Source organism: Solanum lycopersicum, chromosome 3 (assembly GCF_036512215.1).
Source record: "Solanum lycopersicum chromosome 3, SLM_r2.1".
NCBI lineage: Eukaryota > Viridiplantae > Streptophyta > Magnoliopsida > Solanales > Solanaceae > Solanum > Solanum lycopersicum.
The window spans coordinates 57,770,584-57,784,566 of record NC_090802.1 but is presented as its reverse complement, the minus strand read 5'-3'; the positions used below and the strand labels follow the sequence as shown (position 1 = coordinate 57,784,566).

The following is a 13,983-nucleotide window of genomic DNA, read 5'->3' as shown; positions in this document are numbered from 1 at the left end:
GTTCACTTTGAACTCATTCCCTGCATTTTTTGAGTTGGATCCATCCCCTGGTCATTGTTCTTAGATGGAAGTTGATATGTGGTGCAAGGGAAGCAAGATACAGTTCTCGAAAAGCTGAAAACGGGATGATATACAACGCTTATACATAAATATACAGGCTGACAGAAGCATGATACGTGCCGAAAATTAAATTACAGGTTAAAAAAGCTGCATAAATACAAAGCTTAAATCTATAAGCAGGTCTGGGAATCCAAAAAAGTCTGTATACATGGTGTATACATTGAATATACATTTGGTGTATATGCTCCCATTTGGGAATGAGAACGGGCCAAAAGCCCAAACCAGTGAATTTGGCCAAGAAACCCAAATTCAAATCATGCTCTCTTTCTTTATGTTAATTTATTTTAATAAAAAAATAACTTTTTGTCAAACTCTTGTATTTTTTTAATCAAAATTTTTATTTATTCTTCAATTAATTTAAAATAGTTTTCATGTTTTAATTGACCAAATTGATTTAAATTATTAATTCTAAAATGATTAAAATAAATTTTAATCCATATAGTTTGTTAAAATTCAAAACAACTTGTAATCTAATTCAATCTTTCCAACTAAGGTCTCTTGTTCTAAAAAAAAAAATAACATTAAGTAGCGATTCTTTCTAAGAAATTTTTCTCAAACTATTTCATACTTAGAGAACATCTTCAAAAGTAAAATAGTATAATTACGAACAAGTGCATTTAACTATTACATGAATTAATATCAATCAGTAGTTTATCAATTGTGGAAGTTTTCTAAGTATGTGATACATAATTCTATGTCAAATTAATTTTTGATCTCATATAGTTACGTTATTCTAAAATTTATCCCGTTAATTGATTATGTGTTTTCTTAAACTACAATTATGCAATTATTAATTTGTCTTCTTTTTTTTAACTCTTACATTATCAACTCTATCCCTTTTTTTTTTTATCTCTTTAGAGTTGTAAAATTTTCATTTTTTTATTTAAGTCACAATTTTTTAAGATAAAATTAATATTATTTTGAAGATAAAATAAGTTAAATAAAACTATATGAATACTTATGTTTAAAAAAATATATCGATAATTAAAAAGAAAATTACATAGAGAAAAGACCGTATGATTATATTGAATATATTGTAGTAGTAATAAAAATAACTATTTGAATTGTCAAGAGTATAGAGGCATAAATATTTTTCACATTATTATTACAATCAAACAAATACAAATTGACTTTTAAAAATAAAGTATTATGAATTTATGGGGCCACGAATGAAACAGAACTTTTTGTAATCTTGAAAAAAAAATCTAAAAAATTATTTTGACTGTTAATTATACACAATCATAAATTTATAACTTTTCCCATAATTAATGTGAAAATTACAAAATTGTTATTTATCACTCTAATCATCAAAATAATTGAAAATATAAAGTAGAACTTGCTAAATGTCTTTTAGGCCAAGGAGATATATGTGGAGCCATACACAAATTTTACTATTCATATAAGTGGTCTAATTTAGGCTCTACAATATAGCATCACAATGTATATAGTTATCAAAGAGCCTATTTCGAAAAAAAAACAAAGAGCCTATTTCGAAAAAAAAAAAACAAAGAACCTATTTAATTGAGCTTTTGAATTTTGAGGCATGAATAAATAATCATAAGTTAGAGTTTATTTATATCTGAAAATTCACTTTATATGTATAAATGTTTTATTAAGAACGGTAAGAATAATGCGTGTATTATTTTTTCTAATTTTTAAGCTATATTTATAAGCATCCAAAATCATCAACTCGAAATTTTGAGGATTAATTAATTAATTATATATATATATATATCCCGTTCAAAGTCATCAATTTCACTTATGCTTTTTTTGTAAGCGTGTGAAATTTATATACCTCGCTCAAGGATTAGACTCTGTGTCCCAATTTCGTAAATAGAAATTGTATAAAATATTTATGCAAAGTTAATACAACTATAATAGCATATATGCTTACTCAAAAACAGTTTCATGAAATCTCAATATGCAATTATAATACATATTTAATAGCTCAAGTTGCATTTAAATTTCTTTTTTGATGTGGGGCGGAAGAAGGACACAAATTAAGGAGACGTTGTAAAATTGGTAAAACTAAATAATTCATGCATTAAGCGTCCCCTAATTTTAAGCCTCAAAAAGTTAATAAAAATTGAATTGGGAAAAATAACTATTACTAACTACTAAGCATACAATAAGGGAAAATTAATTGTTTTGAACTTATAAAATAATAAATAATTGAGATAACTATTTTTGGAAAATACAAAAAATAATTTGAGTCAGGGAAAATAATACGTGAACACATGACAGTTTCTTTTTAAAAAATTTAATTTAAGTTGATTTTATTGAGAATTTATAGACACACAGCAACCTTATCTAGATTAAGAAGCTGGATGAAGGAACTTTGAAGTCATTAATATTTAAATCAAGGTAGGCTATTTAAAAATCTTTAAATATTTATAAAAGCTACAATTGGGAAAAAAATTATTGACCCTAAAGTTGCTTAGGTTTTTCAAAACGTAAAATATCCCTATAATCAAATAAGGGATAAAAGTGATCCAAGAAAAAAAAATATCATAAATCAACTAGACCCAAATGACAAAATGAACGCTAAAAATTTAAATTTTCTTATTATCTAGATGAGAACTTTAAAATATTGTTATCCTTCTGCGAATATAGAGAAGTAAAATATAACGAATATCATCAAAAATGAAACTTATTGTCATTGTTTTGTTATCTGTTCTAAACCAAGAATATACAATATGTTTTTTTTTAACAAGCTGTAATTTTTTTCCTGATAAACAATATGTTTTTGTTTTATTTATAATTAGAAACGTGAACGTAATATTTTTGGTTCATGTTATCTATAAATTGAAGGTAGATTTAGAGGTTCTCCATCAATGTATTAAAATGAAGAGGATTATTTTGCTAATTTCAGTTGTTGTAGCATTTTGTTCTATATGGACTAGTGCTACAACCACTCCTAATCAAGTGTTGCAAGTGGTACGTGACACTAATGGTGAAATTCTCAGATCAGACTCTAGGTACTTTGTGGTCACGCCACCAGTATTAGGAGGAGGAGGCGGCGGAGTAACCAGAGGACCCATATTAGAGGCTCAAGATGCTAACTTCGTCTGTCCATTTCAGGTTTTGTTAAATTACATTGTTCGATCATCTAGTTTAAAAGATTATGTATATTTTTATATTATATGATATACGTTTCTTTTTATATTACTATAAGGTAATGATTAATGTTCAAGACATATATAAAAAGACTGTTTTAAAATTGCCAAATGTAAGATCTAACACATTTATACGTCTAAATCAGAACTAAACATCTGAACATGAACAATTAATATAACATGGGTTCAATATCAAGTAAACCAAGCCTAGACTCCAAATAAATCTCAAATATCATAATAAGAAATAATTAATTAATTAGATCACGATCGATCTTAGTCCAATGAAAAGCTCTTTAATCCATGAAGTAAAAATTGTCAAAATCACATAAGGAGAACTATTTTTCATTCAAATTGTGATATTAACAATAGTGAATATGATCTAGACATAACGCTTGATATTTTAATTTGTACTATATGTGTATCTAATCAAATATCTCCACATAAATATAAGATACCTTGATTATATAATATCTCAACAAATCGATCTAATTATGTTATTTTTTAATTACAAGGTGATGCAAACCGCGCTAAATTCGGACCAAGGCAGGGCAGTATTTTTCAAACCAAGGGCACCAAATCAAATAGAAATCACTGAATCAAGTGATGTTAACATTAAGTTCTATCTTGACAATCCAACTGGGATGTGTAACAACACAGTGTGGGAAGTAGAAGGTAATATCCCAGGAACTGTATTGAAACCAGCTTTCTTGTCAACTAATGGTGGAGAGACAGGAAATCCTTCGAAAATGAACACTTGGTTTCAGATTAAGAAATTAAATGACAACGATGAAGAGGTTAATCCTATGTATATTTTGGTGTTTTGTCCTAATAATTATGAAGACACATGCAGTGAAATCACCATTCATTATGTCTACAAACAAAGGCGTTTAGTTCTCAAAATTGGCGATAGCTTTCCAGTTGTGTTCGTTAAGGATAATAACTATGGAATTGTTTGATCCGAAGAAAATATATGAATAACGTAGGTAATGTACCTGTTTGTTTGTTCTCTAAATAATTGTAGCGTGTATATAAATAAACACACCCATGTATAAGACAATTTATTTAATATAAAGTATTGGTACACAAAAAAGTTAATATATATTAATTGCTGATCAAATAAAAGCCGTTTATTATGTATAGTTCTAAAAAAATAAAAAAAAGTCATTTGGATGGTAAGTATCTCTCACGTTAAAAAAACGTCAAATTTGAGAGATCATCTTATCCCAAGTATACATGTACAAAAAGCTTGCGTCTCTTACTTTGTCCATTCATAATAAACATCTATATATTTTAAAATGCTCGTGACAAAATTATTCAAATATGTACAACAAGTTCAAAGATTATAGGTGGATAGATAATTGGTTTAATGTGTAAATTTTAAGGCACACATAGATTACACAGAGAAAATGTCAAACCATATATACATAATTAATTAGGACTAAACGGCTAGAAAATTGATAGTCAATTCCGTATTATAATTTTCAAAATAACATTAGAATATTCAAACCTTCGTCATTCATCAAGTTCTATAAATAGCTCTTCTTCGTTTACTTTATTATATCCATTCACAAAATTTATCGACTACAACAATGAAAGCTGTACCTTTTCTTCTAGTCGCACTATTATCAACCATATTTTTCCTCGTAAACGCTCAAGACGTTGCGGAGCCGATACTCGATGTATCCGGTAACGCTGTCCGTACAGGAGTGAATTATTACATCCTTCCAGCGGGTCGGGGCAACGGTGGTGGACTTCAAGTTGCATCCATTAAGAACCGGACCAACCCGCTGGTCGTAAGCCAAAACGTCGATGATTCTGTAATCGGCGTTAACGTTCAATTTTCACCAGTAGATCCCAAAGAAAATACTATTAGATTATCGACAGATATGAACGTAAAATTTACGTCTATGGAAATATCTGATTCTTCCACAGTATGGAGAATTAATACTGAATTAATTCCACAACGTTATTTGGTTACGATAGGCGGAGTAGAAGGAAATCCTGGTCGTGAAACTTTAGGAAATTGGTTCAATATTGACAAGTACGAGGATGCTTACAAACTTGTGTATTGTCCTGTTGTTTGTGAGACATGTAGACCGTTTTGTGGAGAAATTGGTATACTTGAGGAAAGTGGAAAAAGAGTTCTATTTGTTGGTAGAGATCCACCTCTCAAAGTTACATTTCATAAGGCCTAGAATTATTAATATTTTATGCTATGGTACTAAGTATATATAACATGTATCAATGAATAAATTTAATAAGGAAGAGTAAGTCTGTCTTGTAGTAGTGTTGATAATGTAATGGAATAATAAAGATTGTTATGACTTGTATTCGTGAAATAATTATTGTTATAGTGTGTTATATATTATACGTGCACTACAAATACATATAAAAATTAGATACGAAATCCCATTTAAGACTTGTCAAACTTATATATCATATTGTAATAGTATAAGGTGGTCTAATGTGAAAATTAAAAGATATCTTAATTTTATTTGACATAATCTTCTGTTCATTTTATTATAAATTTATTCCTATAGCTTATTCAATCTCGTTAGTTAATCAATTTATTTTCGCTCAATAGATTTTATTTGATATGATATTTTATAACGGACAAAGGACAGAAATCACATACTTTTAAGGAAAAATTATTATTTGTTCCTTATAAGTTTATAATTACAGAAAATCTAATGTACATTTTACACATGATACACTATTCTGATATGCGAGATACATTAAACTGATACGCAAAAATCAATAATTTTAAAGATTTATAAAACTAACAGAGAATAGTGATAATAAGAAAACTTAAAGGTAAGATTTCGTCATTTTTTTCCCTATATTAGTAACTATTAAGGCCTCGTCTCTTTTTTGGAGGTTTAAGAATAAAGCCGCCCGAATTTGTTAGTACATTATTTCTATTTAATACGTCAAAAATAAAATAAAGGCTTAAATTTGAGAGACGCTAAGTAATAGAATAATAATTTAACTAATTAGAAGGATCAAGGACTTAATTAGGAGATTTCACACTTTCCAGGGAAAGTACATCAAATAACCATAGATAATTACACTTGAACATAAAATCCATATCCCTATAGCCAAAATAGTTGAAATTATGATCATCGACAGAAAAGAACAAAGAATAACCAGTCCTAAAATGCCGCCGATTCAACAAAAAATTTAAAAAGAAAAACTTAGATACTAACAATGACTCTTTAAAATCCTAAACATTACATGTCTAAAACATTTAATTTGACATCGAAATAGCTCTTTGTAAATTCAAGAAAGCTTTTTCATATCGTACAAAACCCATAAACCAAAACTCAAAATCATCTTCAGTTACTATTTCTATGTACTTTTGAGATGGCTTGTTCTCGTTTACACTGGGAAGAGCTCTTTTAATTTTCGTCACTGGAATAACCACCTGCATAAATTAAATGTCCAAAATTAGAAATATTCCTAAAACAGAAAAATTAACTTTTTTCTTTTGTGCTACATACAATTGATTTTGTGTAGATTAAAATGATAAAGTAAAAATTATTTATTAATTTTACTTTAAAAAGATTCTCTGACTAAATCATGACAGCTAGACAATAACAATAGTACATGTTTAAATAATAATACTCTTAAAACTAACCAATAAAAAACAACACACAGTGAGTGATTTCGAAGGAATAATTGAAAGCCGCGTGCGACCGAATCTTCGTATTAAATATCATTTATAAATCATTATACTATGGTGTTTCCCCTTCTTTTCCTAATTTCCGCAAATAATAACAATACGATCGTTTTGAACGATAACTCGTAAATCACATAAAAAATGTCATAAAAAATGTAAATTGTATTAGTTAAGTCTCATGGCCAAGGAGGTTGGATTTGTTTCTATGTCTCCTATGGGAGACACACCGCCCAACCACTCAATCAAATAAAAATATTTTTAAATTACGTGAAATTGAACAAAAACACTTTCGATTAAGATTATAAATGTAATGTAACTAACCTTGTAAGGTGTTCTGAGAATTCCTCCAGAGGGAAAAGGAACAGAGATGGGTCTTTCACTGCAGAAAGCAATTTTATGAGTTGATATGAATAAAATCCCAGCAATTGGACCTGCTGTTGTGTACAAATAGCATTGCGATGCCTTAAGCAATATCTCTCCATCATTCACATGAAACATATGCTTGAATATATTTCTTCTCCCTCCTTCTTTCACTATCGTCAATTTCCCCTTCACCGTTTCTGAAAACTTCGAACCCAATTTCACTGAAACAAAAAAAAAATCGAATTGTTTTTATTCAAAGAGTAGAAAAGGAAAATTTAATTTTTTTTTAAAAAAAAATAGAATAAACAAATTGAAACGGAAAGTAAATAAATTAGATGCAGTACGTACCATGCTCACGAATTCTATATGCATAACTTTTTGCCTTCTTCCCCAATTTCCTCTTCTGAATAATTACAGCTGAATCATCATGACCTGTAATTATTGCATAAATAAAAACAGTTTATAATTCTGTTACTAGATCTAAACGGTATGAATTCGGATGTTCAACAAATTTTTAAAATCATTTACGCGACTGTGACGAGCGCAATGAAATTTGAACATACTTGGAGTAATTGTGGGTGAGTAATCTGAAGAAGATGGACTATGAAGAGTGCTAGCAACAGCAGATTCAGACTCTTGAGAAAAAGAAGAATGTCTTTCTGGAGTAGTTGTTCCAAAAGAGGAACTCATGGCTAAAGAACTGCCAGAAGAATTTTGATGATCTTCCTGAAGAATGTGATGTTTATTCATATTATAATTATTGACTATTTTTTAATTTGTGTAATGTGAAAGCATTGGCGTGGGAAAGTATGAGAGGAAAGTGGATGGAACGGGGATATTTAAAGGAGTGGTCGGCGACACACTACTCGATCCAGTAGATAAGATTCTGAACTACTCCCACTGTTTACCTCAACTTGGACTAATTTTTAATACATATGCACACAAAAATTAACTCTAATATTTGGAAGATTCTTTTGCTTTACTGTTTCCACAAAACAACAAGGTGGGAGGAAGTCTTCTGGAAAGTTATCGACTACCTATTATTTCATAATATATCATATTATTATATCGTGCTATTTTATTTGGTAGATTATATTATTTTCAATAGTTTACAATTTGAAAGAAGGCAAGTTCAATTCATCATTCCAATAATCATGAGAGAAACAGATTCCACCTTAACATTATGAAAAGCCATTAGAAAAAGCTCCATTGCAAGTCAATTTGTATTCCCCCTTAGCTTTTGCAACACTATTACAACATTTCCAAAATAGGGGTGCAGTACAGTACATGCATAATAACTTAAAAGACTTTTTATTATCACAAAAAAAATCTGGCCGAAGGATATATATTAAGTTTTTTTAAATTTATAACTTTAAAACTAAATTCGACTTGAGTGATTAATAATCTTCTAGAATTTTATTGTGGACTTTTATTTGCGGTGTTTGCGTGTTTAACTAGAAAATTGTTTGTATATTTTTCAAATTATTTTCAATCATTTATTAAATGCTAGACCACTTATGTCCTTGTTATTAATTTCTTTTCTTTTCAATTTCCTTTTGATTCCTTGCGACTTTACGAGACTTGAAATCAATATATATATATATATATATATATATATATATATATATATATATATATATATATATATATATATATATATAAATGAAGACTATAGAGGAGGTGATGTGGCACCTCTATATGGCCTCCATTTGCATTTAGTTTTTTTATCCTTTTTTTTTAAAAAAAATAATTATTATATATCATAAAAAATTACTTAAATTTATTATAAATAAATATTTTATTAATGGTGGGTCATTTGTAACAAAAATTCTTCATATTTTTTATTTATTTGTCTCACTTATAATTAAAAGAGAAACATAATTTATTTATTTTTGACTTTTTTTAATTTAAATTAATTATTTTATTGTAAAAATATATTACTTCATTTATACAAATATACAAATAAATACATTATTAATGTATGAACATTTATAATATTAAAAAAATTCTATATCTTTTTTCTATTTGTTTATCTCACTTCTAATCATGAAATCATATTATAATTTTTTTACATTTTAAGTATTTTTATTTTTATTTTTGAATTGAATCACTAGGAGTTACTACCCATGACTTGCCCTTCTTTAATTTTTACTTTTAATAATATTTATGACTCTCATAAGTTTTATATTCATAACCTCCAATTTAAATTTATAAGTTTATGTGTCTTATGAAATTCCTTTATTTTGCCTATAAATTTGTATTAGCTTAATGAAGATTCACTTTCACAATTATTCTTTCTTTTTTCATCATATAAGTTTTGATCTGTAACCAAAAAAAAGTACATGAAGGTAAGAAATACTTCATTGAACTTTTTATTTTTTATTTCCTCTATTTTTGTCTATAAATTCGTATTTGATTTGTAAAGGAAACTAACATGTAACCAAAAAAAAGTACATGAAGTTAATCAATATATCATTCACAAGTCCTTATTATTTTCATTTCCTTTATTTTGTCTACATAGATTCATATTTATTTTCATGAAGATTCACATACAAAGTTATAATTTCTCTTCTCCATAATACTTGTTTGTGAATTAGCTAACATGTAACAAAAAAAAGTATATGAAGGTAAGATATATTTCATTCTTGAGTCTTTCTTTTTATTTTTATGGACTTAGACATGCTTTCTTAATATATATTTTTATGTTTGTATTATAATTTATCAAGTAAGTATGATTAAAAAAATATTTTTTTGATTCTTAACAATGTTTTGTCCGTATGCAATTACTTTTTTTAATAGTTAGTTTTCCATATATAATATAGTTTGCTTATAATATTTGTTAGATTTCAAGAAATAATTATTATTTAGTATTGTTATTACTATTGAAAAGATAATATATAAATATATTAAATATAGTTTATATTTCATTCTTTTTTTTGATATAATTATTTTTAATTCGTATATACTTTTTTTTTATTCAGTTGGTTGCATATATGAAGAGTTTAACATATGGATCAAAACATGATGACGGATCTCTTTGCAAAGGAAGATGGTACAAGGAAAAAAAATTAAGCATAATTAGAGATTATTTTTTCACTTTAAAATTTATTAGCAACTTAATTACTTTTGCTAGAGTTTTTAAAGTTTTAATTTATGTAAATAATTTAGCTAAATGTATTATATTGTCAATACTAATCATTTGATCCTTTAGTATTCTATTTTCTCTTTGTTATGAAAAAAAATATAATTATTTCATTTTAACAACAACAAAATTTATGATGATTAGTTTTACTTTTATTATAAATTATAAAAAGTAATTGAAAAATATATTATTATTTTCATGATGTCATTTTTTGCGTATGTAACAATCTGTCGTTGTTCTTTTTGCTTTGAAATGTATTTATAATTTTTATGTAATCACCAATTATTATATTTTCTCTGTTCATTTTTTGTATTTTCACACCTTATTTTTATTATTTTTATTTTATAAATAAAATCAATACATAATTAATAATACATTTAGTGGCTAATAAAATTATACATTTGAATTATTTATAACTCATGTCTCTTCATCTTACTTGTAAAGTTTAATATTAAATATGAATCATGACTTTATATGCTTCATTTTTTGAAAATCTTACAAGTATTAAAATAAATATTATCTATATATTCGATACTAACCTAAATATTATACATTTCATATTATTATTTTATAAATATTTCATATAATCGCGCAAAGCACGAATAGTTTCATTAGTGAAATTATAATCGTAACACACATACTACAAACAGGTGCTTTATAAACAGTACATGTGACATGAAAAGGTTAGGCACTTTAATGTAAGAGGGAAAAAAGATCATATTTGTCTCCAAAAAAAAGGTTGGGGAAAAGAGGCTCAAACAGAAAAGCAAAGTGCATAGCATATATATTATTTTTTTTGGTATTCGATGTCTCGTGCTCATATTCTGAATTCGTATTGAATAGGGCTTCGTTCAAGCAGAAGTCCTTCTTATTCGTATTTTTTCTATACTTAGAGCTCAAATTTCAAAATATATAATTAAGAGAAAAATAATCTCATTCACGATATCACATTTTTTTATGATAAATAATAGCATATATACTTTAAAAAATAGAACAAAAACTAACTACACTATCAATATAACAGAAAATACATCCGTCGCAACCAGAGAAATTAATAACAAATATACTTGATTTTTGTAACATAAAATGCAGAAGCCACCAACTTGGAAAATAATAGCATTGTGGAAAATTCTAATTAAAAATGAATCTCTAAAATTCTAGAAAGACTACATAGTTGACTTGTCTTTTTTCACACTTAGTCAATATATGCTATAAAAATCCTTAGGTGACACTGTAGCAAAAATGACATTTAGTGAGTAATAGATTTTTTTACCGATAATATTCATTAACGTAAAAATATTTAATAATAATTAAATTAATTTCATTTTAATTTATTGTTAAAGCACTAAAAAATTTTAATGTCATTTATATAGAGCGCTAATTTAATATTTAGTTATACTTATACTATTAACGCTAAATAATAAACGCAAAATATTTTATGGTAGTGTATATGCTCATTGTGTTCTTGTATGGCTCGAACACTATTTTCCCTCTTTGGCAGCTCCTCATCATTTACAATTAGTATGGCTGCTTTACCACCTTCTCTTACATTGATAACTACGTATCGGTTGCATAATATAAAAAACATATAATTGAATAAGTTTAAGTACTATATTTTTTAAAAAAATCTTTGAGTTAAGAGTTCTAATATTAATGAGTTTGGTAAATTTCAATAACTTAGGCCAAATTTTGATATTTCTGTTATTAAAAAATTCGCTTAATATATATAAACAATTAAATATTTTGTTTAAATTGAACTCAATAAATAACTTTTTTTATAATTTAAAATTCATAAACTTAAAATTTTTAAATTGTCTATTTTCTCAACCTTTTGATCAGTAAGAATATACAAGGCATATACTTGATACTTGAAAGCTTAATAATCCATAGGATTAAATAGCATTATATGTGAGTATTGATTGGAATAGAGATACTCACTCCATTCATTGATTAATTAAGGAAACAAGAAAATCTTTTGAAGATTGAACGAGCTACAAATTACCAAGAGAATTAAAATTAAGTCAGGTCTGACATATTTTCATTTAATAAAATAAGAATAAAAACATAAATAATGTCTTTTGTAATTTAATTGATTATTACTCGTTGAACTAATTAATAAGTTAGGTCCAACATACTCCCTCATTATTTAGTTGTCCACTTTAGAAAAAACACACATATTAAGATAATAATAATTAACATAGTAAAGTTTCGACTTTTCGGTTTTCGATTCGGTACTCGATATATATTTTTATATTTTTCGATATTTCGATTAGGTTTTTGGTGTGTAATTTTGTGTTATTCGGTATTTCGATTTACCAAAATATATTATATTATAATATGTATTTATATTATATTAATTATTAATGTTAAATAATAAATATTATAATTTAAAATAAAAAAGTAAAAAGTAAAAAACACTTTTTGATGTAACTATTTTTAACCCATTAAACTGAAAAATCAAACAAAAAAAATTGTAAATTTTTAAAAGCCCAACTAAGCATTAATAAAACCGAAATAATAAAATCGAACCGAAATAATAAAAATCGAACCGAAATAATAAAAACCGAACCGAATCGAATTATTTCGATTTGGTACACATTGTACAAGATCCCAAAATCAAAAAAAAATAAAAAAAATGAAATCGAATCGAATTACCGAATGTCCTTCCCTAATTAAAACTTAGAAATTTTCAAAAAGTTTAAATGAGGGTATAATAGAAAAAAATTATCCCTTTCTAATTTGTCAAAATGGACAAATAAATAGAGACATCTTTAAGAGAAAATATGAACAAGTAAATATAGATAGAGGTAGTATTATTTATTTGGTTTGAGATAGGATTGCACAAAACGTACACTAATAAAAAAAAACATTTATTCCTCCAAATAAGAATACAAATCTAGAAACTTCATGAAATAATAATTTGATACAAAGTGTTTAACCATCTAATTATTTGAGTTTTATTTAAGAGTGTGAGACTTTGTCGTCTTTACCAGATCCATGTAAAGATGGTTAAGGATGTGCCTTACGAGTTATTTTTCCTGTCTCTAATAATAATATAACGATTTCATAAAGTTTCATCGTTATCTTTAAATTTTTAAATAAAAGAATATATTTTTATACAATTTTTTTGAAATTTTAAATAGGTTAAAATATTTATTACTTCTCTAAACTTAAAGTTTTTTATTTGGTGTACACTTAAATTATATTCTATTTTAATACCCCTTAAACTTCTTTATTCCACTATCACATATACCTTTTTATCTGTGTCCTAGTGTGACTACACACGTGCGTCAGCTAGCAAAAATAGTGATGATGTGGATTTCCACCTGGATAAATTCATAGCCACCTAGATAAATTAAAATGGCAAAAAATAAATATCATATTCCAACTCCTTTTTCGGTCGCTGTCAATTTCCACCACCAACCACTGTATCTCCTCTTCTCATCTCTCTTTTCGATGCAAAATCAATTCTTCACTCTAACCTCCTTTCCGCTGCAAAACAACACGATTTCTTCAGCTCACATAACACTCCATCTCCTCTCACCTTGCTCAATCAGCTGAAT

At 26.7% G+C, this 13,983-nt stretch overlaps 3 protein-coding genes across 3 annotated transcripts; 2 read left to right on the top strand and 1 right to left on the bottom strand.

Annotated features, from left to right (window-relative positions):
• The first annotated feature begins 2,941 nt into the window (after positions 1-2,941).
• On the top strand, positions 2,942-4,335 carry LOC101243686 (kunitz-type serine protease inhibitor DrTI-like). Its single transcript, XM_004235442.3, has 2 exons — positions 2,942-3,201; positions 3,749-4,335. Exons 1-2 carry the CDS (start codon positions 2,965-2,967, stop codon positions 4,190-4,192), a joined length of 681 nt encoding a protein of 226 aa, XP_004235490.1. The 5' UTR covers positions 2,942-2,964; the 3' UTR covers positions 4,193-4,335.
• Positions 4,336-4,785: 450 nt separating this feature from the next.
• On the top strand, positions 4,786-5,578 carry LOC101261398 (kunitz trypsin inhibitor 5-like). Its single transcript, XM_004235361.5, has one exon. The coding sequence runs from the start codon at positions 4,826-4,828 to the stop codon at positions 5,429-5,431; it is 606 nt and encodes a 201-aa protein (XP_004235409.1). The 5' UTR covers positions 4,786-4,825; the 3' UTR covers positions 5,432-5,578.
• Positions 5,579-6,266: 688 nt separating this feature from the next.
• Positions 6,267-8,209, bottom strand: LOC101261105 (putative GEM-like protein 8). Its single transcript, XM_004235360.5, has 4 exons — positions 7,842-8,209; positions 7,627-7,710; positions 7,237-7,499; positions 6,267-6,660 (listed from the first exon to the last, which is right to left on the bottom strand). The coding sequence occupies exons 1-4, from the start codon at positions 8,026-8,028 to the stop codon at positions 6,484-6,486; spliced, it is 711 nt and encodes a 236-aa protein (XP_004235408.1). The 5' UTR covers positions 8,029-8,209; the 3' UTR covers positions 6,267-6,483.
• Positions 8,210-13,983: the final 5,774 nt, after the last annotated feature.